Source organism: Penicillium daleae (genome assembly GCF_028827525.1).
Source record: "Penicillium daleae strain IBT 16125 chromosome Unknown utg000008l_segment0_segment0, whole genome shotgun sequence".
Lineage (NCBI taxonomy): Eukaryota > Fungi > Ascomycota > Eurotiomycetes > Eurotiales > Aspergillaceae > Penicillium > Penicillium daleae.
The window spans coordinates 5,642,205-5,668,497 of NW_026623156.1; the positions used below are offsets into that span (position 1 = coordinate 5,642,205).

Consider the following 26,293-nt stretch of genomic DNA (forward strand, 5'->3'; position numbering starts at 1 on the left):
ATCGCCAAATCCAAGACATAAGGGTAGTCCGTGCAGAAAAAATACAAACAGACGTCATGAGAGCTCCAACAAATCAACGTGCATGAAAAACAGCAGCCATGAGCCGCTGTCCTCGACATCCGAAATCCGAAATCCAATTGCACTGATGACCCGCTCGAGTCTCTCAATCATGCAGATGAGCCTCATCGATTTTAGATGAGAGACGATTGCAAGAATCTTCTCGCAGACATCAGCTGGCTACCCAAAATGGACATGCACTTGCCAATTGATTGCTCAGACCAGGAGACAGCCGAGGACGAGGAAAGTCCAAGGCCAGCAATGGCCGACATAGTGCTTGAGAAGAGGCCACCCAATTGGGTAGAAATTGACCGAGCCACAAGGCTGTGCTGTCCGGCCTGAGGGCTCGGACAGCGAGAGGTTTGGGCCAGTGATTCGGAGCGACGATCTTGGGAGGACGCTTCCGCTTGTGCGTGCGCACGAGTGGAGAGAATGTCCAGTGGCTTCTGGAAGCCGGCCATGAATCGCGGCGTGTGGCTGGTTGCCAGTACACCCAAATTTCCATATTTGCGGCCATTGGTGGCCAGAGTGGAGGATTGGGCTTGGGAAGAGGCTGGCGTTGTTGACGGTGCAGGGCTGTCTACACGAAGAGAAGACAGCGTCTCTCGGGGACGCCGGACATCCAAGTTTGGAGCGCGCGTGATGCTTGCCTTCGAGATTCTCGAAGTTGGCGTGGTCTGTCTGGTGGTGGTGTTGTTGTTGTTGTTGTTCTCCTGGACAACCCTGGTGACACCAGTATCGGTTGTCGCGGAGAATCCGACAACGCGCCAGCGGAGATTCGTCTGGCCAATGGCCCGCCGGTTTGTGGCTTTGACGGATTGAGGGACGTTCGAGGATTGGCGGAGGGCATCCTGTCCAAGAGATCCAGCAGCCCTGTCGGCCGTCAAGGCCGTCTTGACGGCAGACAGGGCAGCAGCAGTGCCGCGCAGATTTGACTGCGGGACGCCACGGCTGTGTGTTGCTTGTATGAGTTGAGTGACGCTCGCGGGTGGGTGCGAGACATTCTGTCCCGATGAAACAACATTCTTGCTGGCTTCCTTGGCAGGGGTCAAGAAGACGGAAGCGCTGTATTGAGGATCGTGTCCGCGGATGCCGCTGCTGTTCCGCTTGACATTGACTGCTTGGCGGGATTGAACAGCAGCAAGCTTGCCAGCCTGCTTGGCTGGATCCGAGAAGGCGGATACGTTGAGTTGTGGGTTGTGTTCGGGGACACGACTGGTGCGCTTCACCGTTGTCCTCACGGACGGGAGTACGCCACTCGAGTTGGTCGATATATCGTGTCCTGGAGAGTTGTTGACGGCCCTCTTCAGGGCCTCGCCGATTGAGACATTGGGCAGTGGACGGAGTCTAGGTGAGACGGATTGTCTGTCGTGACCTGGTACACTGGAGACGCGTGAATCTGGAAGGACTGGTGACGAATGTACCAATTGTTGTGGCCGTTCCTTGTAAGCCACATTCATTGGAACATCGGAAACACCCATGCGGGCGGCGGCCTTCTCCAGGCAGTTGCACTAATCCACGGTTAGCATCCACCGAGAAATAGATATTCAAGGCGGGGGACTTACTCGCTTGTGCTGCTTCTTGTGCTTCTCGCAGGCTCCATATTTCCGAGCCTTGATATAGTTCTCCTTCTGTGCCTGAGAACGGGGCTTCTGCTTCTTCGGCAGATTCGCAGCAGCGTTCATGTTCAGGTCAAGGACCATTTCGACTCCTCCAGTGGCAGGGGCAGGGGCGGAGGGAGATTTCGGGCTAGCACTGGCACTAGCGGATTGCGGAGAGTTACTTCCGCGAACATAGTCTGACCAGGCTGGTGAGGAGAAAGTGGTGTTGGAGTCGGAAGACATATCAAGGTCAAGGGCAGTGGCCTCGCACAGCCGCTGCAGATGCAACGCAATGGCAGCTTCACGGCGCTTCTCCTTGATAGACGCAATGCGAGGGTCGGCAGCGGCCTGCGCTTCGACCATTTGACGGAAGTCGAAAGAAGCGTCGTATTGCGGGTAGCTGTAGAGGGTGCTGTCATCCAACGCAGCAGCCTGGTCGGGGATCATGCCCATCTCTGGCGATAGATCCGCGAAGAAGCTCTCCTGCGAAGCGTCGTAGTCGATCATGTCCGGGAAGGTGGATTGGCTGAAGTCCAGCAGGTCAGTGCCCAGCATCTCAGCATCGTAGGGCAAGGCCATGTCTGGCGAGACCGAATTGGTCGAGGCCGAGGCGGAATATTCGTCGCCATAGGCGGAGGGCAGATCCAAGAATTGGTCAAAGTCGACCCACTCCTCGAATTGAGTTGGGCTATCGAGATAGAAGAACTGATCAGAGGTAGACGCCATTGTGTCGAGTATTAGTTGGCGTATCGGATGATCTTTTTTTTTTCGGTTTAGAGGGCGGGGGGTAGTAGATAAGGAATATTGTAGAAAAGAGAGAGGTAAGAATTAGGATGTGAAGAGTATTCGGGATATCGAGGTAGGTGTAGAGGGTAGTAGGGGGGCTCGGGGCCAACAATCCCGTAGTGATGAGGCCGAGGGGGGTCCAGGGGAAAAAGAAAGAGAGAACCTGAAGACTGAGGCAGAGGGGGAAAGACGGTGTTGTATAGGGACTGAAGGCGGAGCAGGCCCCAACTTCTGAGGGTCGCAAAGTCGCGGAAGGTCGCAAAATGAGGCCCCACTCGACTCGGCGGAGCAACTGAGCAGCAGCGCAGCCCATTCCTCTTTGGGGTCCCCGACTTCCGCTAAACTGCTTGGGGTCCCCGACACTGCCTGCCGGCGCGTGTTTTCGCTGAGTTTCATTGGCTCGCACTGGCTCTGACGGCCTCGCCCTGGTTCAGCGTCTGTTGACTCATTCTTCGTTCCATCGTGCGTTCCATCTCCGCTGCAGAGTGGCTGAGAGGTCCCTCAAGCGGGGGTCCCCCGGCACTGCCTCCCCTTTGATTGGATCTTCCTTGGTCGAAGCACATGATTTGATAGAAATTTTGACATCATCCAAGCATTGACCGCTCCCATTGGTTGTATCGCCCTCGAAGATTCATACTGTAGTATGACCGAACAAACCATCGCAAGGTCAACAACACCTCCCGCAGGACTACGCCTCTCCCGAGGTTGTGTGAACGAGTGGTAAGGTTGTCAGTAAGGTTAATTGCCTTGACCACTTTGCAGATTGAATGTTAGATCTCAGCGGCTGAATACGATCTTAGGCTTCCAAATCATCTTACTGGGAGCGGGAGGCAGGTTTCACCGTCAGCGATCATCAGCGAAGCGCCAGTCACAGTAACAGGCTCTGCGATCTGACTTTGATCTAGGAGGGCAATATTGCGATCGGGATCAAAAGAAGAATGACCCTCGAAGAATATAGGATAGGTGCGACCTCAGTAACTAGATGATCTGTGGATGCTGCGGATTCGTAATCGAAGTCCGGAGATATATATCCGGGCCACGTCGAACCAAGAAAGGAGCTTATTTGAAAAATCAGCCCTGGAGAATACCAACAATATCCCCCTCCCCCGAAAGATCATTCAGCATCCAGTAAAAGCCAAGCTTTCTTAAATGTATATTGCCATCACAGGAACAGGGCTCCGTCATAATGAAGAAGGCCAAGGATTGCAGAGAACGGGAAGTAAAGAGAAGCTTCGGCTTTATTCGAAGCTCGACATCTCTGGATTTCGGCAGAAGGCCGAGTTAGAGGGAGGACAAGAACGCGAGATCCTTCATGAAAGAAAGAATCGAGAGAATCCTTTCTTCTGGGGCTCTCTCATAGACTTCAAACTGCGTAAATTGTCTCCCATTAGGGTCATGCTCCCCGGCGAAAGAATAGTTGATTTAGGGCATAGTTCATGTGCCGCCAAAGTAAGTGAATGAACTGAGATTGGACCTGGAAGTAGCGGGAAGAAAGTCAAGGAGAAAAGGAAGCTGTGTGGTATAGCAAAGAGGTTCGAAGGCTAAAGAAGGGCGGTAGGCCAGTCTAAGACTCTAGTTCGGACCATGGAGAGCAAGGACGGCATAGGCGCATTTGGGCCCATGTGGGCTTATCATGCCTTGGCGTATTCTTTGCGGTAGATAGAGATTCCTCTGCGGCTTTCTCTTCTTAACGCATATACCTTCCGGCCTTTGGTCTGGCCACGCGAGAGGACGCCACGTGTAACTATATCCCAGCCTCTCCAGGGGGTTGACGTACAAAGCTGATCCGCCTAAAGGGTCCAGTAATTTTCATTGGCTTAATACTGTCGGCTTGCCGAGGGCTCGTTGTTGATTCCCCTGATTGTTGTGCGACACAGCCAGATCCGGGGTACGATGGAGGAGACCCACATCAGCCCACCCATCATCTAGACTCACAACGTTGTTTGACGGCTCTTTCTTCTACTAATGCTGGGATACTCATAAAAAGAGATGGGTAATCAACATGGACATTATTCTCAGCAGATCTACTAAAGTCCATCCTTAGGTTCTATGTCGGATGGAAACTCGGACTGTGGTTTCCCCATGCACGATCCGTAATGCCGGACTTTGTAGAGTTAAATCCGCCCTCGGGCCGCTGATCGATCAAGCTTTCGGCTCAAGCCCCGGAGTTCGCAAATGTCCTAAGAAGGCCGTTTACTCCGCAATTAAGCCCAGACCATAGCTTACCGATGACGTCGTGAATTTGGAATCGTCCCAGAAGCCATGCCGGCTTACTGTGCTTTCCACGGTGATAATTCCATCAATGAATCGCTTCATGCTTACCCGTTTGAATGGTTAATTCCGACTCTATCTGCCATGTTGCGTCAGGCTCTCGAAGGATTTAAAGGCAGTTGAAGAGCCATCAATCTCGTCTTATTCAATCTCATCTCAATCAATTCCATCTCAATCAATTCCATCTCAATCACCTCAATCAGAACCAACAGAATCTTCCAATCCTAAAAGATTTTACAGCAACAACTCTACACTACAATGTCGTCTCTCGCTGGAAAAGTTTTCCTCATCACCGGCTCCTCCAAGGGAATCGGCAAAGCCACCGCTCTTCGAGTCGCCAGCGAGGGTGCCAACGTTGTGATCAACTACCTTCGCGACTCCGCTGTAGCCAATGACCTCGTCAACGAGATTGGCGCCGACCGCGCCCTGGCTGTCCAAGCCGATGCTTCAAAGCTGGCCGACCTTGATCGCCTTGTCGATGCTGCGGTCGGAAAATTTGGCAAGATCGATGTGCTTATTCCAAACGCCGGATACCTCCCACTGAAAACTTTGGAAACCACCACCGAGGAGGACTTTGACCGAACCTACAACTTGCTGGTGAAGGGACCATACTTCCTGGCTCAGGTACGTACTTATCAATCCCCCTACAATCTTACATGCATGCCCCTCCAATCTTACCTACATACCCTCCCCCCCCCATCCTTCGATCTCGACCCAGGCTAATAACTCGCACAGAAAGCCGTGCCGCATATGCCTGTCGGCGGACGAATCATCTTTGTCTCGACCTCCACTGCTCGATTCTCAAGCGTCTCCCCCGCCTACCTGCTTTACACCTCTTCCAAGGGCTCCATCGAGCAGATGACCCGCATCCTGGCCAAGAATTTGGCGCCCAAGGGCATTCTGGTGAATGCGGTCGCTCCCCGGGCCAACCTCGACCGAGCTCTTCCTCGAGGGCAAGCCAGAGGCAATGCTCAAGGCCATCGCTGGGTTCAGTCCCTTCAACCGCATCGGAGAGCCTGATGAAATTGCATCAGTCATGGCGTTCTTGTCGGGCAAGGACAGCAGTTGGATGTCTGGCCAGGTTGTGGCTGTGAATGGAGGTATGGCATGATCTAGTAGGAATAGTGATTGTAATGATTGATAGTGGTATGACAATGAATGGATAGATTAACTAGTTATTTGTGGCGCATTGTGTTACTCATCTTTAGATTCTCGTACAAGGCTTCCGACGGGCGCCCGAAAGGCTAAGCATGTACAGAGTACTTCCCATGAAGACCCAAACATGATCCGATGCCAAGAGGCGATAGCGACCTGCCGAAATTAATCTGACCAGAGCGAATACTTTTCTGAATGCACAACGGCTGACCATAATTCGCTAACATTTAATTGACTACCCTCGCACTTTGGTGGGCATAATAACAAGACTTTTGAGGTTTGAGGTGACTGTTACCGGTGAAGGCTCCATCCGGCCTTTCAGAGCGTCCCCGAGTGGCTACGGATTGCCTCGTATCCCTAGACAAGTGACGCCGGTTTGGATAATGATTACGAACACGCGCCGTTCCGTTGATACCTTTCTTTGGTACGATCGTGACACTACACCCTATGACAAACGCGGAGACATAACATACCGGATGAATAATGCAAAAAAAAGGCGCAAGCTTGGAAGGTTCGACGGGATTAGAAATCGAAGTGGGGGGGGGGGGCCGAAGTCAAGACGACCTCGAGCCTCGTCATGATTCAACCACCCCATTTAAACCCTCCGAGACGACTTGGTTTTCATTTATTTCATTCCATCTCAATCACAGTTATCGCCCAGCATGAGCCGACCGAACATTACCCTTTATACCGCCCAGACTCCCAATGGGATCAAGATCTCAATCGCTCTGGAGGAGCTAGGGTACGCGATTCGTCCATAATGACCCAAGTTATGTGTATTGACAAGATGACAGCCTGCCCTACAAGGTCGAGAAGATTGAGATCTCCAAGAATACCCAAAAGGAAGAGTATGTGCTTATAGTCTACAATAATCCCCACAGCTGTCAGCACCTACAATGATGGACCGCAGACTGACCGATTACTCAGCTGGTTCCTCGAGATCAACCCCAACGGTCGCATCCCCGCATTGACCGACACCTTCAGCGACGGTCAGACCATCCGTCTGTTCGAGTCCGGCGGCATCCTGCAGTACTTGGCCGAGCAGTATGACACGGAGTACAAGATCTCCTACCCCAAAGGCACCCGCGAATACTACGAGACCAACAACTGGCTCTTCTTCCAGAATGCGGGCGTGGGTCCCATGCAGGGACAAGCTAATCACTTCGTGCGATACGCGCCCGAGCGCATTGAGTACGGTGTGAACCGCTACAGTAATGAAACCCGTCGGTTGTACGGTGTCCTTGACAAGCATCTCGCAAAGTCCAAGTCTGGATATCTCGTGGGCGACCACGTTACCATTGCCGATATTTCGCACTGGGGTTGGGTGGCCGCTGCCGGATGGGCCGGTATTGACATCGATGAGTTCCCGCATTTGAAGGCGTGGGAAGAGCGTATGTTAGCGCGGCCGGCCCTCGAGAAGGGTCGTCATGTCCCTAGCCCGCACACCATCAAGGACCTGATGAAGGACAAGGAGGCTGTGGAGAAGCATGCTGCGCAGACTCGGGCTTGGGTCCAGGCAGGCATGAAGGATGATGCAAAGAACAAGATCTAAATTGAGTCTGAGAGAACAGCGCCTCAAATAAACTAAGTAGCCGTCAATTTGATTCAGAATTAGTACATAATGAAATGTTATCTTCGAAGCTGTCATAGATGTTTGATTTGTATTGAGAGCTCTCTGGTGGCCATAATCTTCACCGCCTTTGGAAAATCACGTGTATAAATTGCCACTTTTCGCGGGACTCAGCTTTCTTTCATCTCCAGATCTGTCGTATCAACTAACCTGCCAACCTTTTACTTCAAGCAGAAGCGATGGCGTGGCGCAACCAAGGAATCACAGGTTCCAACAATATTCCCCTGGGGCGGCGTCGCTTCGCGGGTGATGAGGAAGATGAGAGTCGCACCGCTTCTCCTTCGTCTTTGCCTGATGGACCGAAGCGTGGCCGCAGTCCCGTTCGAGGTAAGCTCCCTGAAACATTCTTTTTTGTGCTGAATCTAATCACATCTCTCGAATAGCACCCGAGGCTCCAGCCGATGGCGTCAAGCGGCGCAAGAAGCGCAACCGCTGGGGCGACCAGCAAGAAAACAAGGCGGCCGGTCTGATGGGCTTACCCACCATGATCATGGCCAACTTCACTAGTGAGCAGCTTGAGGCGTACACTCTGCATCTGCGCATCGAGGAGATCAGCCAGAAGCTGCGGATCAACGATGTCGTCCCTGCTGATGGTGATCGGTATGTACAATCCCGATTAGTGTTGTTTGCTGAAACCCTCTAACATTTGAATAGGTCTCCCTCGCCACCGCCGCAGTATGACAACTTCGGTAGACGTGTTAACACTCGCGAGTACCGCTATCGCAAGCGACTCGAGGATGAGCGTCACAAGCTGATCGAGAAGGCCATGAAGACCATCCCTAACTACCACCCGCCCTCTGACTACAGACGCCCGACCAAGACCCAAGAGAAGGTCTATGTCCCTGTGAATGACTATCCAGAGATTAACTTCAGTATGATAACTAACCCTCTAACTCCTAACCGTCCCCTCATTATGTCTGCCATGACTATTTGCTCGACTCGAGCTGACGAGCTAATTCCCTTGGACCTCGTCGGCCCGTTTCTTGCTAACCCTTGGTGCTTGATGTTGCACATTGCTTGAACACGCTTCCCAAACACAGGATGACTAACACTCAGCTCTTTGCTATCTTTTTTAAAGTTGGCTTACTCATAGGACCTCGTGGAAACACCCTCAAGAAGATGGAAACCGAGTCTGGAGCCAAGATTGCCATTCGAGGCAAAGGCTCTGTGAAGGAAGGCAAGGGCCGATCTGATGCTGCTCACGCTAGCAACCAGGAAGAAGATCTTCACTGCCTTATTATGGCCGACACTGAGGAAAAGGTGAACAAGGCTAAGAAACTTGTTCACAACGTCATTGAGACCGTAAGTTCTAACTTCATTCTCTCGATATATCTACATCTACTGACTGTATTCTAGGCCGCATCCATCCCTGAGGGTCAGAACGAACTCAAGCGCAACCAGCTTCGTGAGCTGGCCGCCCTCAACGGTACTCTCCGCGACGATGAGAACCAGGCTTGCCAAAACTGTGAGTTCCCTACACCGTATTGCCTCTTTTTCATGATTACTAATTATGTTATAGGTGGTCAAATCGGACACCGCAAGTATGACTGCCCCGAGCAGCGCAACTTCACCGCCAACATCATCTGTCGGGTTTGTGGCAACGCTGGCCACATGGCTCGTGATTGTCCCGATCGCCAGAGAGGCAGCGACTGGCGCAATGGTGGCGGCTATGGTGGCGGCCCGCGCAACCCTCGTGCTACTGGCACTGGTGATGCTGTAGACCGTGAGATGGAGGTAAGTTTTTCCTTCTGCCAGCTCCTTTGGTTAAATCAGTTTATCTAACATTCTGAATAGCAACTCATGAACGAACTTTCTGGAGGTGCTCCTGGTGAATACCCGCCTCGTCGCATTGAAGCCGGTCCCGACCAGGGCGGCTACCAACCGGATGACCGTGATGCCAAGCCATGGCAGCGTGGCCCACCTGCAAGCGATGTTGCTCCCTGGCAGCAGCGCCGTGAACACCGTCCTCGGGACGATTACGGTTCCCGCGACCAAGGCGGTCCTGCTCCTTGGGCTTCCCAGAACCGCGGTGGCAACGACTACGGCTATGGATCTCATGGTGGATATGCCGCGCCTGGCACCGCAGCCGGCGCTGCTCCTTGGCAACAGCAAGCTCCTCCCGGCGGTGCTGCTCCTGCTGCTGCTCCTGCTGCTCCTGCTGCTCCTGGTTATGGCTATGGAGCATACGCAGGTTATACCTACCCTCCCGGCATGGCTGCTCCCGGTATGGCTGCTCCCGGTATGACAGCTCCGCCACCACCTCCGGGTATGCCCCCTATGGGTGGCTATGGCGGTGCTGGCAGCCCTCCTCCTCCCCCACCTCCTGGTGATGCGCCCCCTCCTCCGCCTCCCAGCGACCAGCCCCCTCCCCCTCCTCCCTCTGCGTGAGCATTTTTCTAGTTCTGTTGATCCGTTACATACAAAAAGGAAACCGGCGGAAGAACCGTTCACTATTTGCTTTTGAAGATACCGGCTGGAAAGATGCTTTCTGTCTTTTTGTTTCCTTCCACATGCAGTTTGTCCAATGAGTGGAATCTCTTGACTTTAGGTTGATAATGCAACGGCTGCTACACATGCGTAGCGGAGTAATTTGATGATATTCCAAAGGCTGTACTCTTGAACTACTTAGAAAAGTGGGCTGTGGATCCCAATTGTACATGATTGTAGGCAGCGTAAGAACTACCTGTTGAATCCACTATTTAGACAATAAAGATGGACTACATTATAAGTAGGGACAGTTCGGGAAACAGTTTCAAAGCTATCGTGCGCGAAAACAAACAAAATGGAAGAGGAGCACCCGTAGGCCACTAGGATCAGCTAGAGCAGGTGGGATGAACCCTATGGACGTGCTGAAGGAAAAGAAAGCCTGGCATTCAGCCACCGCATTGGTTATCAAGATCCAACCTTGATATGCTCGTTCTTTTGCTAGTGCCTTTTAGCCAATAGAGTCTAAAGTCAAGCATAGTTTCCTCACTACCCAACGACTAGTTATTTGATGGCTAGCTACGGTCTCCTGGCCCTTCATAGGTGTTCAGATATAGCAAATAGCATGAGCTCCGTATCAGCGTGGTATCACTGCTGCACTTGATATTTCCCGGCAGCGCGTTAGGGTAGGTAGCGGGATCACCGACAAACTTCAGGCCGCCATCTCTTGTACCCAACTATTTCCCCGTTCGGTGATTGAACTGACTATTTTCCGACGGTTTTCGGTGAGATTTAAAGTCCAACGGGGCCAGTCATCCCAACCTCTAGGAAAAAAGAAATCATCAACCCCATAATCAACCTCATACTATACTTCATCCTCATTGAAATATGTCCGAACCCCAGCAGGCAGAACAGGTCACAGAGTTAAATCAGCCTCAGAAACTCGAGATTGGTATGTATCTGCGATAATTTCCAGTTTCGATCCAACTTTTTAACGGTGCCTTTGGGATGTAGTGAAGGCCAATCTACCAGCAGAGTTGCAATCCGTCAGCGAGCAACTACAACAAGTATCGAAAGAGTACAACGAGTCGATGATATCCGGAAACAAGGAGCTAGCAACGGAACTCCGAATGAAACTGAACGACCTACGTAAGCAGGCACACCAGGGAGGCACCACGCACGGCATTTCAAACGCAGGATACTTGTTTGAACTGTGGATCGAGATCCATAATGACACAAACCGAATTCTATACAATGAGGGTAACTGGGATGTAAAGCATGGATGGTTTGAATCTGACGCTGTTGGAGATATTCAACCTGGCGACATCGCTCGAGTTCCCTAGCGTAATGAAGTAGGTAAACCCTATATCACCTGCGTGCGTCTATACTATATAGCCAATACAGTGTTCCGGATACTTTATCTCGACCTAGATAACAAGATATCTTGAAATGATTGAAGATAATAAAGGGAACCACTAGGGTACTACCCCTGATCTGCTACATAGAGCCACCTATTAATATGAAACCTTTCTCAAGGTACATCGTTTGTGGCTGTCGGTCGTGGCCCCACATGGAGATACTTGATGCCTCAGGCATCAATGCTGATAATCCTGCTTCCTGCACTTTTCCCCGACTTCTTCATCCCTGCAAATCAATTGTATGCATATGCATTGTTCTCCACGCAGATCAAGTTCATAGACGACCTTTCGAGTCCAGTTTTAGACCTCTTACTCTACCCAGCATTGTCTCGGTCTATAGGGCAGATGCAGGCCCCGCACGAGGATTTATCCTTACCTCTGGGCACAAACATGCATGCTTCCGCGTCATCTACCCAACAGCGCCGGCCTTCTGTGCAGTCAAGGCGATTATCATCCACCCGCTCTGGGAATTCAGGCCATGTTCTTTCGTCGAGGCACTCTGTTTCGTCCGCGAATGCACGCAATGCCGCTCGTGAGACGTCACAACAGCAGCATCTTCAACAGCAGCAGCTACGTCGCGCGTCACTTTCAGCGTCTACACAGTCGTCCTCTTCCAATTGGTGGAGGATTCATTTCTTCCGAGGCATGATGAACGATGTCAAGCGTAGGGCACCGTATTATTGGAGTGATTGGACTGATGCGTGGGATTACCGCATTGTGCCCGCGACGGTGTACATGTACTTTGCCAAGTATGTTTTGAGCTTTTTCTGCTTGCAAATATTATTCTTCTTCTTTCTCCAAACCCTTGGCCATTGAATTCCTATATCAGCATGATTATTACACTCGACATTCTCTACTTCCCAAGCTTACAATGGCTGCAGTATTCTTCCCGCCCTGGCTTTCTCGTTGGATATGTTTGAGAAGACAAACCAGAGCTTTGGCGTTAATGAGGTCTTGCTCGCGTCTGTGCTCGGTGCCGTCGTATTTTCTGTCTTTGCTGCTCAGCCATTGGTCATAGTTGGCGTCACTGGTGAGTACTTGCATGTACAGCAACTGAGAGGTCGAAACTAATGATAGTCCAGGTCCGATTACCGTGTTTAATTACACCGTTTACGATATCATCACGCCGAGAGGTACGCCTTATCTGGCCTTTATGTGCTGGATTGGAATGTAAGTGCAAGCAGCAATTGATTCTTACTGGATAAGTCTGACATGTTCTGCAGTTGGTCATTAATTATGCACTGGGCTCTTGCCATCACAAACGCTTGCAACGGACTGACCTATGTCACGCGCTTTTCATGCGATATTTTTGGGTTCTACGTCGCATTCATCTACCTTCAAAAGGGTATTCAGGTTCTGACTCGCCAATGGGGTGCAGTTGGGGAGACTTCGGCATATCTCGCTATCGCTGTGGCGCTTCTTGTCCTCATGGTGGCTTGGATCTGTGGAGAATTAGGCAATAGCAACCTTTTCAAACGGTTTATTCGGAAGTTCCTGGAAGACTATGGCACCCCGTTGACGATTGTATTCTTTACTGGTTTCGTCCACATTGGACACATGCGAGACGTTGATGTCTCCACCCTGCCCACGAGCAAGGCTTTCTTCCCCACGCTCGATCGTCCATGGCTGGTGCATTTCTGGGACATTGATGTTGGTGATATATTCCTGGCCATCCCATTCGCTCTCCTTCTTACAATTCTGTTCTACTTTGATCACAATGGTAAGAGCTTAAGTTGTGCTAAACTCGTTCGTTCCATTACTAATTGTTCGCCAGTCTCTTCTCTCATCGCTCAAGGCACAGAGTTCCCTCTTCGGAAACCTGCTGGCTTTCACTGGGATCTCTGGCTGCTCGGACTCACCACATTTATTGCCGGAATTCTTGGCATTCCATTCCCCAATGGACTTATCCCTCAAGCTCCATTCCACACCGCTGCGCTCTGCGTCACCCGCCAGGTAGCCGATGAAGATGACACAAACAAGGGCAAGGCCATCCGAGTCACCGATCATGTAGTAGAACAGCGGGTTAGCAACCTTGCTCAGGGCCTCTTGACTCTTGGAACAATGACCGGTCCGCTTCTCATTGTTCTCCACTTGATTCCACAGGGCGTCATGGCTGGCCTGTTCTTTATCATGGGAGTCCAAGCTCTCCAAGGCAACGGTATCACCCAAAAGTTGATCTTCCTCGCCCAAGATAAGGACTTTACGCCAGGATCCAACCCATTGAAGAGGCTCGACCGCCGTGCAGCTATCTGGGTGTTTGTCATTATCGAGCTAATTGGCTTCGGTGCTACCTTTGCCATCACGCAGACCATCGCCGCTATCGGGTTCCCTGTAATCATTCTCCTACTTATACCCGTGAGATCATTCCTGTTCCCAATGTGGTTTACCCGAGAGGAACTTAACGTCTTGGATGCGCCTACTGCTAGCCCTTTCACCATGGAAAGTGTTGGCGGTACTCATGGTTTGGAGGAAGAGTCTGTGGATTTGACGGCCACAGGGACTGAAGACCCTTCGGGCGGTGGCAATGGAGTCCTGAGAGGCCGACCCTCTTCATCATCAGAGTCAGCGGTTGAAGAGGATGACTTGGAGAGAGGAGAGGCTTACGAGCTTCAATCCTCTCTTCATCGACGCACTAGTCACAGTCGAGTTGACTGAGATGGCTGCAAAAAGAATTTCTTGGCGTCACTATCCGGGTTTATATATCGAGTTTGAACTATGTAGATTCTTAAGATTCGTCGCACATGTGAATAATAAACATCTAGTTCTCATCAAAGCGATAATGGTCTTATCACGTGACTGTCCTACAGAATAGATCAGTGTCGGAATTCCTGCTTAGTGGATCATTCTGCGCACCAATAGGATATCAACAAGTCTGAATTGCTACAGTATACTGCCCGTAGCTGGCAACTTATGTGGGCAAAATAATGACTAATCTTGACGGATAAGTAACTAACTAACTATACAATATCTCCTTTCTCCGAGTATCCACCAATCCGGCTGCTCCGTCAATCAGTTTGGAGCCTTGCCAATCAGGCAGAAGCCGTTCTCACCGCCAGATAGAGATAACTTTTTCTGCCACAAAATTATTTCTCAGAAGCAAAGAAGGAAGCAGAAGCCACAATGGCGCACTCAAAAGATGATCCCAAGTCGGACGATTCTTATCTCTCCGAAAACGCAGATATAAATAAACCCGGCATGGAAGACCGCGCTCCCAAGCGCCGCCGCCTTTCCGAGTCCGACGAAGACGACGACGAGTACGTTGCGCCAGCACCGCTCCCCACCGTCTCCCGAATCAAAAAGAAAGACGAGACTACAAAGAACCCCGCGTCACCGGAGGAGGAAGACCCTGTTACAATCCGTGATGCGCTCGAAATTGGACTTCGAGCGGAGGAATCTACGTTTGGTGCTTTGAATGTGTCACCATGGCTTGTGGGTTCTTTGACGACGATGGCTATTCGACGACCCACGGCTATTCAAAAGGCTTGTATTCCTGAGATTCTGAAGGGGCGGGACTGTATTGGTGGAAGTCGGACAGGTTCAGGAAAGACCATGGCATTTGCCGTCCCTATCATACAGAAGTGGGCTCAGGATCCGTTTGGTATCTTTGCTTTGGTTTTGACGCCGACGAGGTATGGAATTAGCACAGATGGATGCACTTTACAAGAACAAGCTATCATTTACTAACATGTTATTTTTTACTTTGACAGAGAGTTGGCTCTTCAAATCTTCGAGCAATTCAAGGCTATTTCCGCGCCGCAGAGCATGAAGCCTATCCTCATTACTGGAGGCACAGATATGCGCCGGCAGGCAATCGAGCTCGCGACACGGCCACATGTCGTCATTGCGACCCCGGGTCGCTTGGCTGATCACATAAAGACGTCTGGTCAAGACACGATTGCTGGTCTGGGTCGAGTGAAGATGGTCGTTCTCGATGAAGCCGACCGACTTCTCGCAAGCGGACACGGCAGTATGCTGCCGGACGTGGAAACCTGCCTTTCAGCAGTCCCTCCCTCCTCAGAACGGCAGACTCTCTTGTTCACTGCGACTTTGACGGCCGAGGTGCGCGCATTAAAATCGTTGCCACAGACCGGTGACAAGCCACCAATCTTCGTGACCGAGATCTCGACTGAAAACCAAGGCAACATCCCCCCGACTCTGAAGCAGACATATCTCAAGGTCCCCATGACGCATCGCGAAGCCTTCCTGCACGCCTTGATCTCAACCGAAGAAAATATCTCCAAGCCCGCCATTATTTTCTGCAATCACACCAAGACCGCCGATCTACTTGAGCGCACTTTGCGCCGTCTCGGTCACCGCGCTACCTCTCTACACAGTCTCCTCCCACAATCCGAGCGAACCTCGAACCTCGCCCGATTCCGAGCCGCCGCTGCACGGGTTCTCGTTGCCACGGATGTTGCATCGCGTGGTCTCGATATTCCCATCGTCAGCTTGGTTATCAATTTCGATGTGCCGCGGAACCCAGATGATTACGTCCATCGCGTTGGTCGTACTGCGCGTGCAGGCCGGACTGGTGAGGCCGTGACTTTGGTCGGACAGCGAGATGTCGAGCTCATCCTTGCTATTGAGAAGCGTGTTGGTCGGGAAATGGTCGAGTGGGCTGAGGAGGGTGTTAGTATCGAGAGTCGTGTGACGAGAACTACAATGCTAAAGGATGTTGGTTCGGCGAAGCGCGAGGCTGCTGGAGAGATTGAAGAAGGCCGTGATGTGCTGGGTCGCAAGCGGAACAAGTTGAAGAAGGTTCGGTGATCTGGTGGAGTTCTATAAGTCTGTATATATCATGTCCAGCTATTCTCGGCGGTTTCCTTCCGTTCTAGTGGTCAAAGACGGTACTGTAGATACCTAATGAAATCAAGTGAGCGAGCATTAAATCACGTGTGGGACCAGTTCAGACGAACTTTCGAGGTTAGTTGACCTCGTATTCTGCTAAAAGCAACATGTCCTGTCCGTGTCCACCCGCGTGTTTTCAAGAAGGCGACACGTGGAATCGCGCCGCCCCCGATTACGTTGCGAAAGTGCACGCTTTTGCTACCAACAAGCACACGTGAACGCCCAGTCACGTCGAGAATGGACGCAGAAACTCCCCCAGAATCAACAGCAGGAAGTGAAAACTTCTTGTATGCGAGAGAAATCGCAGAATGGAAAGTAAAGTCTGGCTTCTGGCGGTTCAGGGACATCATTACCGACATCACGGACCTGATCCAAGACGAACATTCCGAGATGACACCAATGGACGCACGAGCAAAAGCAAAGGAAATCGTCCAGCCGTTGTGGGCAACACAGCTCCGAGCACAAGCGACTTGGCCTGACAACGAAGATACTGTCTGCGAGAAACTGGAGTCTGCGTTCGATTCCCTCGAGCACGAGCAGAAAATCCTGGCCCGCATGAATTACACCTGCTGCAGGACCTGTGGTGTTGCCGAAATTGGTGGGGACAGCGATGAGAATACGCAGGGATACGTTTTCTTCCATGAGCAGGGTACGGAGCGGTTAGTTTCGTGTGGGAGAATTCTGCTTTATTTCGGGTCGTTTACCGATTCGGAGAGTAAGAATGAGGCTATTGGGAAGGCGATTGTAGGGTCGTTGAGAAGCGGAGGATTGAGTGTGGAGTGGTCTGGAGACCCAACGACGGCAATCGAGGTGAATTGTGGTGAGTGGAGGAGACATTTGGACTCGGATGAGGAAGATGATGAGAGTGAAGATGGGAAAGAGGGAGACGATGAGGAGTAAGGGCTGATATCACGCTGTCTCATACATCTACAAGAGCTACAGAGCTCTGCTAAGGTATTACTTCTCATGAATGTTTCCATGGACGCAGGTAGGAATTAGATTATTGACTTCCGGGGGACACGATTGGTATCATTGATTGCAAAGTAACAAAGTAAACAAAAGTCTAGCAAGACGCCGCATACTTCCAAGATTAGAGCGCCCATCATCGCATATCCACGATCCTTTATCGGCGTGGAAGTCAACAAGCAAGTAGTCGTCAGGGTATACTCCGTCGTGGCCCAGTCAACAGTCTGGTTTAAACAGCTTCTGAAGCGTAGGGTATATTGAGAATGTCCGCAGTGTCGTCCTCGCAGCAGAACTACCCGCTCCATACATCCGGGTTCTCATGCCTATCCGACGTGCTCATGAGCTTGAGCAACCCGTCCACCGCGTCCCCTCGCTGCGACGGCGAGAGTCCGTCATGCGATGTAGGTGCTTCCTCCACATCTAGTCCTTGGGTGATATCCCGGGTCCGACTATACCGGACCCCCGTAGCTGGGGGACTGCTTAGTTGCATCGGCGATCCCAACGTACGAGGAGGCGTCCGCTGGCAGCGCTTCGCGTAATTCGTACTCTGGATGACCGACGACGGCTGTCGAGGAAGATCCGGCGTCTGTTGGGAAGGGGTCGAGCTCAAAATTTCCCCCGAGCCAATTCGCGGCGTCTTCAGCTGAGAAGGTGTGATGGTGTGGCGGAACGAGGTGACCGGGGAAGAAGAAGAGAGGGCGGAAAAGGAGAGCCGGGGGACTTTGCGACTGTGTGCTTCTAGTTCCGAGATACGTCGGTCAATCTGATGGTCCGCTACATTGCGCATGGCGGTTTGGAGTTTGTTTCGGAGGAGAGCTGCTTTCTGGAGGAGGGTGGAAAGTTAGAACCGTGTTCGCCAGGAATGTGGAGAGAACGGAGGCTCCGCTTACTTCTTGGATGAATACTTTGCGCGCCTCGGGGTCATCGGGAATTGATCTTGTTTCTGTGTCTGAGAATTGCGAGAATTGCGACGCGCTGGGGGATCTGGTTGTGTCCATTTCTTGGGGTTGGTCGCGTTTCGGTTGTGATGATGGGGCTGTGAGGGGGATCTCCATCGCGTCCGACTCTGGACTCAGCTATGACACGACAATTAGGGTTAGCCAATGGCTTCTATTTTGATTGTAGATATTCCATGCAGCTTCCAGGTCATAGCTTACTTGTTGGGTCTCATGTTTCAAGGTGGATACTGGGCTCTCCACGCGAGCCTGCACGGATGCGTCGTGTACATCGATCTCGTCCACCTGGTCTCTCGTTCGCTTTTGGCCTGCAAAAATCGGAGACGGGAGGAGTTTCTTGGGCGAGACCGTCGTGAAAAGAGTCCGTTTGACGGGCGTGTTGGTAACCGAAAGGGATTGTTTGCCGTGGGGGGCGGGGGAGAGACACGCGTTGGAGTCCTTCTCGCCGAGGATGTGGCGGCCCTCTTTGACCGGGCTGAATTGAATTGTAGTTGGCTGCATTCTCTCGAGTTGGAAAGTCTTCCAGAACCAACAATGGACAGGGAGAGACAGGTTGTAGCTTGTGGGTTTTGAGAAAATTGATACGCCGCGCGGGGAAGAAGCGGGCTAAGAGGTCAGGGAGGGTCCACGCGAACGAAGCAAGTCACAAATGGAGAGTGACAAAGGAATAGAGAATAGATCAACTGCACAATGGGAATTGGGTGGAAAGAGAAGGAGTGAAAGAAAGGGAGATTGAGGAAGAGCAGAAGTTCAACACAAAACGGTCGCGTCAATCGCGTATAGTCCGACCTTACTAGCTCTGTATAGAAGCACGGACACGGGCTCCACTGGTCGTGTTGAGCACGCGTCCACGGGCTTGCCTCGACCCTAGCGCCTTTAGCTTCCTCGCACGGAGTCCGTAATGATCAGATATTTGTTTTTCTCCTTTGTTGTGATTTTTCAAGGGCATTTGACAGGGTGATTGCCCGAGCTACTGGAGCAGAATCAATGCAATAAGCATGGAATCTCGCAACTACATCTACCCATGTGCCTAGTCCTTCGAGTGCACACAATCGCGGCAACACGTCAAATTGGCAATTGCTGCGCATCTTATAATGGAATCATTGTTGATTTATTGTCGATTGAACACGTCGCTCTGTATTTACAGAAATAAGATTCGAATGGAATTCAAGACTCCTTCATTTAGTCACGTTGGTGGTGATCATGTGCCCCTCTTCAACAGTCGCGCCGAGACGCGCTTTGTTGGTGGGTCGACGAGACAGTGGTTGAATGAATATAGTCTTACAGTAGAACCATACCCTCTCGTAGTAGCCTTGCTTTGTGAGAATCTGATATGTTCATTCATCCTTGAATAAGGTGGTTGGTGGGATCCTTTTCAAGACACTCGAAGGTGGCGGGCTGCGTCAATATATCACGCAACTTAGCCACATAGTTCATCGATATAGTAGCTTCAGGTAGGTATGCTAATGACTTCCTATTCGTCAATCAATCTAGGCTGGAATCTATAAACCTTATGGCGATCATACCGATAATTCAATAACCTAACCGCGCCGACTCGCTCCCAACAAGCTCCAGTTCCTGAATGGCCTTCGGGCCACTCACAATCCGATCCAAAGGCGTCTCCGCATGACATCATCAGCTCCGACCGCAAGGCCCGAGACTCCAAGGAACAGGATGCAGGACGCCCACTGACCAGTACGACAGTAACTACATACGAGGTACTCCTGGGGTACAGGATAGATGGAAAAAGTAAAAAGTACTGAACCCAACCAATAACATACTTGACGTCTTTCTTGGCCCTCTCTTCGAACTCGCCGCACGTAACCAAGAATCCATCTCGGCTGAGGTGAGCAACGCTGAGCCCAGTTCCCCCGCATTTCACAGTCTCTATACCTTCGGCCCCTGCGTTTCACCTTGTTGCCGTTACACACTCTTCCTATGTTCCTGGTGACGCCGGTTGACCCTTGAACTGTTCATTTTGAAGTGGCCGACCATGCAACTATCCCTCGCCGTATTGGCTGCGGCTGTCAGTCAGGCCGTCGTTAGTACGGCTTCCACCTTAACACCGCCCGTGCTACCCTTGATCGTGCGGAATCCCTACCTTAGCACCTGGTTGGGAAATGCTCGTGAGGCTCCTTGGGCCAAGTGGCCCATGTTCTATACTGGAGAGGAGGTTGGCCTTGCATTGATGGCCCACGTGCCCAGCCAGGGAATCGTTTATCCTCTACTTGGAAAGCCGCAGGATTCTTTGGCTTCAAATGCTGGGTATAAAGAGCTCGAATAGCTTCAGTCTGGTTCGAAACACTAACTGCACACTCTAGGTATCAAGTGCAATACCCTGATTACCTGGGACACAACTACGACGCCTCTACAACCAACTTTACGTATCGTATTGACACTGGTGCTGCGAAAACACTTGACATCATGGTCTCTTTTCTCTCGCCCATCACGCCGACCTCGACTTTGCGACAGTCGATTCCGGCTTCCTATGTGACGATCGACGTACAGGGCAACGTCGATGTCAATGTATATATGGATATCGATGGGCGATGGGTAAGTGGAGACGGAGGTAGTCGTCTCAATTGGCAGTGGGACGCGCTAGAGGTCGAGGATGAAACGAACAACAAGAGCAACAACAAGAAACAAAAGTCCGGCCTTCAACGGTGGCAGATTCGCCGAGATTCAGAGCTTGACTTGTCTGAAATCCGCGATCGTGCCGAATGGGGCACTCTGCATTTCACTGGACCTGACGTAAGTAATTGTATCTCTCCGGGTCGTCGTGGCTCTGTACTAAGCTGTCACCTCCCACAGGATGTGTGGTATGAGTCCGGAGAAGCATCACAGGTGCGACGGCACTTTGCGAAAAGCGGAGCCTTGCGCAACTCGAACGATGGTCAATTACGAGCCATTCGTGATCGGTCGCCCGTCTTCGCTTTCTCCAAATCCTTCAAGCTCGCTCAATCAGAGCGGCACTCTCAAAGTGTCACATTTACCGTGGCTCTTATCCAGGTTCCTGTAGTTCAGTTTGCTGCTGCTCGTGGGCTCACTATGATGCGGCCTCTTTGGGAGTCATGGTTCCCATCTACCGAGCAGCTGCTGAACTTCCACTACAATGACCACGCCGCAGCAAGTGCCTTGGCATCCAACTACTCTGCGCAACTGGCCAAGGACGCTTATCTCTCCGGAGCGGAGGACTATGTAGACATTGTTGCTCTCAGTGCACGACAGGTGATGGGCGCCACCCAATTCTCGGGCACCCCAGACGACCCTATCCTGTTCCTGAAGGAGATCTCTTCCAACGGGAATTTCCAAACTATTGATGTTATCTTCCCGTCATTCCCGTTCTTCCTGTACACTAACCCTCGCTGGCTGGCGTACCTCCTGGAGCCACTGATCGAGCACATGCTCAGCGGACAATACCCCAACACCTATGCCATGCACGACCTGGGCACCCACTTCCCCAACGCCACCGGCCACCCTGATGGCAACGATGAATATATGCCCGTGGAGGAGTGTGGTAACATCCTGATCATGGGCCTCGCCATTGCCAATTCGCTTCAGTACGAGGATAGCTCCGAGGCCTCTTCCATTTGGTCTGCACAGGGTGAGCCGAGATCAAAGTTTTCGATGCTGAACTCGGGTCTATTCCCTCTCGATGACCTCCAAGTCATGTCCGGTATTGGTTACCAAGACAGTAGATGGGGCGGAGGTGTAGAAGGCCGGACTCTTGCGAAGAAATGGGTGCGGCGAAGTTACCGCCTCTGGAAGCAATGGACTGGCTACCTGGTCGAGTTCTCCTTGGAACCCGCTAACCAGCGTAAGTAGTAACTAAAGGGTATTTGACAGACTAGGTGCTGACATGTGATACAGTGTCCACTGATGACTTTGCTGGCTGGCTGGCGCTTCAAACCAACCTAGCTCTGAAGGGCATCGTCGGCATCAACGCCATGAGCAAGCTATCTGAGCTGATCGGTGACAAAGAGGATGCGTCTTACTTCAAGGTACGTGCCCTTGATAGCCCTAAGAAAGTACCCACTAACCATACCCCCAGAAAACCGCCGACAAATATATCGCCAAATGGGAAGAGTTCGGCATGTCGCGCGATGGCTCCCACGCCAAAGTCGCCTACGACTGGTATGGTTCCTGGACAACAATCTACAACCTATACGCGGACGCCCAGCTATGCTTCCACCTAGACAACACAAACCACACCACCTCCTCCTCTCCATCATCCAACACCAAACCCCCCGGCTTCGTCCCACGACACATCTACCAAAAGCAATCAGTTTGGTACCACTACGTGCGCCAAAAATACGGCCTCCCCCTCGACAGCCGCCACCTCTACACAAAAACAGACTGGGAATTCTTCTCCATGGCCGTGGCATCCACGCCCGTGCGCACCGAGATCCTCGAATCCGTCGCGCGGTGGGTCAACGAAACGGTCACCGATCGACCCTTCACGGACCTGCATAATACCGAAGGCGATGGGAATTTCCCGGGTCCGAATTTTTTTGCCCGCCCTGTTATTGGTGGGCATTTTGCGTTTTTGGCGCTGGAGCGTGCGTGTGGGGGTCGGGCGATGCCGGGATTGTCGTTTCTGGACGATGTTGATGAGGAGACGTTGCGTGGGTGGGAGGGTGTTGCGGAGGCTGCGGCGAGCGAGTTCATGAGGCCTTGGAGGTTGCATCATGGTGATGATGAGCTTTGAGTTGGGAGTTGGGAGGTGAGGAGTGTACATGAGGTCTTTTGCGTGATTTTTAGGGTGGTCATGGTATTATCTGTGGATCAGTTTCACATTTAATACATGCTTGAGATTATGGTGACTTTTCCTGCGAGGTACGTAGGTGCTGGACCTATTTGCTACAGCTCTACTTGTTCTATAGTTGATAGAGAACTCCGTACATAGCTATCTCATTCCTAGCGGGTTGATGTTATACAGATTCAAGAAATATTGAGATCTGTATGACTATTTGGTTTGCCATTTGTAGTCACACTTTCGTAGGTAGGTGGACGCTGGGGTGAGTATGTGAGATACAAATGAGGTTTAGGAGCCGGCGAGTCGATTGAGATGAGAGCTCCGCCCTACTACTAGATTCGTAGGTATAGGTATGGGTCTACTGGCAGAGTGGGCTACAAGTATTCCTGGCATGTCGTCATAACTTATCTACCCTCTAACCATCGAAGGCTAGAACTACAGTAGATACTTGGCAGGACATGACACGAAACAGCCAAGTCCTGATGAAAGGATGTCACTTGTGTCTCTAGCATCCTTCTTTACAGATCAAAATACGGGGAATCCCAATTGAAATTTCAGTTCATCCAATTCACGTTTGCACACCTTCCACATCCGAAGGAACATAAGAAAAATGTCAAGAGCACACAAGACACACACATCGACCCCGGGAATATTCTATCCATCCCTCTCCTCAGGGAAGGAAGAGAGAAAAAACACAGGGTCCCTAGATAATTTTTTATTTTGGAGAGCACATTCCCGGAAAACAATTAAATCCTCCATGCCCTCTCTTCCCACACACCGTTCCACTCCCCAAATCGTCATCCATCATCCCACAGAGAAGCCCAGTCGTATCGGAATAATGAGAAAGAAAATGGGGAAGGGCAAGGCACCCGAGCAAAGGAAAACAACGTTGAACAATTTTCCATCGAATCAATTCGTCAACCATTTATTGCCATTGCACGAGTTTGGACATTTCCCCATAGACGACTAGAACAAGACAGAATAACGTCCCTCCGGGTGATGTAATGCAGAAGTCACATCCAGGAGAGAAGGAGAGAGAGAGATAAAGAGAGAGAAACGGGCCAGAGAGACAGACAGAGAGAGAACGGGGTGGGAAAACAGAAGAGAACACAAAGCAGGGAAAGGCAGTCTGCGAGGAAAGAGCAGGAGTCCGATTTTAAACCGAGCCGCCCATCAACCAGCGCTTAGAGCCGAGGGCCTTTGAGCTTTCCTTTTTAGTTGCCGCCCAGGCTGGGGAAGTTCTTCTCGTCGACGGTAGGGCCGGCAGCGGGAGCGCGGGCACCACCACGGCCGCCGCGAGGAGCAACGGAGGGGGCACCACCGCGAGGACCGCCGTGAGCAGGGCGATCACCACCGCGAGCAGGGCGATCACCACCACGAGCAGGGCGATCACCACCGCGAGCAGGGCGATCACCACCACGAGCAGGGCGATCACCACCACGAGCAGGGCGATCACCGCGGGGAGCGCGGTCACCACCACGGCCACCACGGCCGCCACGAGCGGCGGAGGGAGCGGGGCGGGGCTGCTCGACGAAGCGCATGTCAACGTCGATGAAGTTCTTCTCCTTGCGCTGCTTCTCGCGCTTGGTCTTCTCAGAGGCACCCTGGATGTAGGTCTCGGCCTCCTCGTGCTTCAGCTCCTTGGCGTTAGCCCACTTCTTGTCCTCCTTGACGCCCTCGTTGGCGGCACGGACCGGCTTGGCAGCAAGGCTGTCCTTAGCAGCCTTCTCAGCCAGGTAGTCGTTGTAGGACTTGGACTTGTCGGCCTCCTCAACCTCCTCGGCGGGGGTCTGGGGCTCGGTCTCATCGGCCTTGGCGATGGTCTCGCCAACGCGCTCGTCGTCCCAAGTCTTCTCGCCGGACTCGTTGCCCCAGCCCTGCTGGACCTGCTTGCGAGTGTCACTGGAAAAGATGGATAGTTTGTCAGTCTTTCATTCCCGGTCGAACCAGCTTCTGTGCATTTGCCTTCGCTCTGCCCATTTGATATTGCTTCATCTTCTCACCACCGGAAATGGGGTATCGCTTACGTCTGGCCAGTGCGGGACTGGCGGTCACCACGGCCACGGTTGCCGCCGCGGGGGCGGGAGGGCTGCTCGGCCTCATCGGTGGGCTTCTGGCGGTTGTTGGTGCGGCCGGCGTTGCGGTCACGGAAAGCTGTATCGAAATGTCAGCTTTCAAGGAGACAATTTCCATCTTCCCCCATCCGCCCATCCGCAATAGATGGGTCCTCATCAATCAACATACCGGCATCGTTGCCGCCGGTCACACGGCCACCACGGCGGCCAGCGTTCTCACGGGGCTGGGTGGAGGGAGCCTCCAGGGGAGCATCACGCTTGCCAATGCGGGGAGCGGGACGGTCGACAGCCTTAGCGGGGGGCGCAGGGGGTCTGTTGGGGTCGAGCTCGGGGTCATTGCCTGTAGATTGAAGGAATTAGAGATTTGATTGAATTGAGATGGAAGAAAAACCCATCCGATGGTGGTCGCGAGGGGAAATGTGTTCCGAGGAAACCCGAGCTGAGCTGAGCTGAGCTGAGCTCGAGAAGCACAATATCCCACCAGAAGCAGAAGAAGCAAAGAGAGAGAGCAAAAAAGGGAATATTTACCAAGAAGCTCATAGAGGTTCTATAAATTCGAAAGAAAAGCACAATCACACGTTAGCCACAGCCTCCGCCAGCTCAAGTCGACCCGTGAGCTTCCAGGAAGCCCCTCGCGGGCACAGGCGAGAGCTGTTTCATCGGTTCTCAGCGTACCTTGGACCGGACGTCCACCATGACGCCTGGTGTTGCGTGAGTCCTTCCGGGCAGGAAGGCGCTCGACTTGTGTAAAAAAGAGGAAGGGAAAGAGAGCACACAAGGCAGAACCTCAGCAGATCCGGCCTTTTGAATGCGAAGGGATGTTGATGATGAAGCGGGTGATCGTACCGAGCACCGAGTGATCGAGGGAAGAAGGGAGGTTTGTGGTGCAGCCCGAATCCGGTTAGGCGCCATTTACTAAGCGAATCAGGCTAGGGCTTAGGGTATCATGGCGTCACTGGCGGAGCTTTCGGCATCATACATTTGATTCGCATCATGGACTCATTTGAGATCAAGATAATTATTCATTTACGATCGGTCGTGGTGGGCTTACGGAGGTCAATTCCTGTATAGGGAGGTAGTTTTGATATTTTTCAGACGAGTCGTAACTTTTTTACTGTCGTCATCGTCCCCCGTGGAAGGTCAACTAATCGAACCCCATGAACTATGTACGGATTGACCCTCCAACGGGGTTCGAACATGCACTGCATTTGCATTCCAGTCGATTCATGCGGACAAATGTCTGGACACTGCCGTTGTATTCCCTGGTATCGAATCATCTCAACAACGCCGGGCAATGCTCAAAGGACTTTTTTTTCCAAGTAAAGACGAATTCAAGAAACGGACAAGACA

At 51.9% G+C, this 26,293-nt stretch overlaps 11 protein-coding genes across 11 annotated transcripts; 8 read left to right on the forward strand and 3 right to left on the reverse strand.

Moving 5' to 3' along the window:
* Nucleotides 1-191: 191 nt before the first annotated feature.
* On the reverse strand, nucleotides 192-2,384 carry N7458_010517 (uncharacterized protein; the record flags this gene model as incomplete). Its single annotated transcript, XM_056913899.1, has 2 exons — nucleotides 192-1,568; nucleotides 1,623-2,384. The coding sequence occupies 2 exons, from the start codon at nucleotides 2,382-2,384 to the stop codon at nucleotides 192-194; spliced, it is 2,139 nt and encodes a 712-aa protein (XP_056762748.1).
* Nucleotides 2,385-4,973: 2,589 nt separating this feature from the next.
* N7458_010518 (uncharacterized protein) lies at nucleotides 4,974-5,826 on the forward strand (the record flags this gene model as incomplete). Its single annotated transcript, XM_056913900.1, has 3 exons — nucleotides 4,974-5,339; nucleotides 5,451-5,618; nucleotides 5,656-5,826. The coding sequence occupies 3 exons, from the start codon at nucleotides 4,974-4,976 to the stop codon at nucleotides 5,824-5,826; spliced, it is 705 nt and encodes a 234-aa protein (XP_056762749.1).
* Nucleotides 5,827-6,532: 706 nt separating this feature from the next.
* N7458_010519 (glutathione S-transferase family protein) lies at nucleotides 6,533-7,422 on the forward strand (the record flags this gene model as incomplete). Its single annotated transcript, XM_056913901.1, has 3 exons — nucleotides 6,533-6,612; nucleotides 6,665-6,718; nucleotides 6,798-7,422. The coding sequence occupies 3 exons, from the start codon at nucleotides 6,533-6,535 to the stop codon at nucleotides 7,420-7,422; spliced, it is 759 nt and encodes a 252-aa protein (XP_056762750.1).
* A 257-nt stretch (nucleotides 7,423-7,679) lies between these two features.
* Nucleotides 7,680-9,888, forward strand: bbp (putative zinc knuckle transcription factor/splicing factor MSL5/ZFM1; the record flags this gene model as incomplete). Its single annotated transcript, XM_056913902.1, has 7 exons — nucleotides 7,680-7,827; nucleotides 7,884-8,100; nucleotides 8,155-8,372; nucleotides 8,579-8,802; nucleotides 8,857-8,965; nucleotides 9,020-9,234; nucleotides 9,295-9,888. The coding sequence occupies 7 exons, from the start codon at nucleotides 7,680-7,682 to the stop codon at nucleotides 9,886-9,888; spliced, it is 1,725 nt and encodes a 574-aa protein (XP_056762751.1).
* A 924-nt stretch (nucleotides 9,889-10,812) lies between these two features.
* N7458_010521 (uncharacterized protein) lies at nucleotides 10,813-11,267 on the forward strand (the record flags this gene model as incomplete). The annotated part of the gene is made up of 2 exons (XM_056913903.1): nucleotides 10,813-10,876; nucleotides 10,939-11,267. The coding sequence occupies 2 exons, from the start codon at nucleotides 10,813-10,815 to the stop codon at nucleotides 11,265-11,267; spliced, it is 393 nt and encodes a 130-aa protein (XP_056762752.1).
* Nucleotides 11,268-11,732: 465 nt separating this feature from the next.
* Nucleotides 11,733-13,997, forward strand: N7458_010522 (anion exchange family protein; the record flags this gene model as incomplete). Its single annotated transcript, XM_056913904.1, has 5 exons — nucleotides 11,733-12,091; nucleotides 12,224-12,372; nucleotides 12,425-12,512; nucleotides 12,566-13,062; nucleotides 13,117-13,997. 5 exons carry the CDS (start codon nucleotides 11,733-11,735, stop codon nucleotides 13,995-13,997), a joined length of 1,974 nt encoding a protein of 657 aa, XP_056762753.1.
* Nucleotides 13,998-14,462: 465 nt separating this feature from the next.
* dbp8 (ATP-dependent RNA helicase DBP8) lies at nucleotides 14,463-16,109 on the forward strand (the record flags this gene model as incomplete). The annotated part of the gene is made up of 2 exons (XM_056913905.1): nucleotides 14,463-14,971; nucleotides 15,050-16,109. 2 exons carry the CDS (start codon nucleotides 14,463-14,465, stop codon nucleotides 16,107-16,109), a joined length of 1,569 nt encoding a protein of 522 aa, XP_056762754.1.
* A 318-nt stretch (nucleotides 16,110-16,427) lies between these two features.
* N7458_010524 (uncharacterized protein) lies at nucleotides 16,428-17,090 on the forward strand (the record flags this gene model as incomplete). The annotated part of the gene is made up of 1 exon (XM_056913906.1): nucleotides 16,428-17,090. One exon carries the CDS (start codon nucleotides 16,428-16,430, stop codon nucleotides 17,088-17,090), a length of 663 nt encoding a protein of 220 aa, XP_056762755.1.
* Nucleotides 17,091-17,448: 358 nt separating this feature from the next.
* Nucleotides 17,449-18,613, reverse strand: N7458_010525 (uncharacterized protein; the record flags this gene model as incomplete). The annotated part of the gene is made up of 3 exons (XM_056913907.1): nucleotides 17,449-17,979; nucleotides 18,047-18,232; nucleotides 18,314-18,613. The coding sequence occupies 3 exons, from the start codon at nucleotides 18,611-18,613 to the stop codon at nucleotides 17,449-17,451; spliced, it is 1,017 nt and encodes a 338-aa protein (XP_056762756.1).
* A 1,492-nt stretch (nucleotides 18,614-20,105) lies between these two features.
* On the forward strand, nucleotides 20,106-22,820 carry N7458_010526 (putative glutaminase; the record flags this gene model as incomplete). The annotated part of the gene is made up of 5 exons (XM_056913908.1): nucleotides 20,106-20,377; nucleotides 20,434-20,863; nucleotides 20,924-21,929; nucleotides 21,983-22,113; nucleotides 22,164-22,820. The coding sequence occupies 5 exons, from the start codon at nucleotides 20,106-20,108 to the stop codon at nucleotides 22,818-22,820; spliced, it is 2,496 nt and encodes an 831-aa protein (XP_056762757.1).
* A 1,262-nt stretch (nucleotides 22,821-24,082) lies between these two features.
* stm1 (uncharacterized protein) lies at nucleotides 24,083-25,639 on the reverse strand (the record flags this gene model as incomplete). Its single annotated transcript, XM_056913909.1, has 5 exons — nucleotides 24,083-24,770; nucleotides 24,896-25,022; nucleotides 25,113-25,283; nucleotides 25,472-25,490; nucleotides 25,619-25,639. 5 exons carry the CDS (start codon nucleotides 25,637-25,639, stop codon nucleotides 24,083-24,085), a joined length of 1,026 nt encoding a protein of 341 aa, XP_056762758.1.
* Nucleotides 25,640-26,293: the final 654 nt, after the last annotated feature.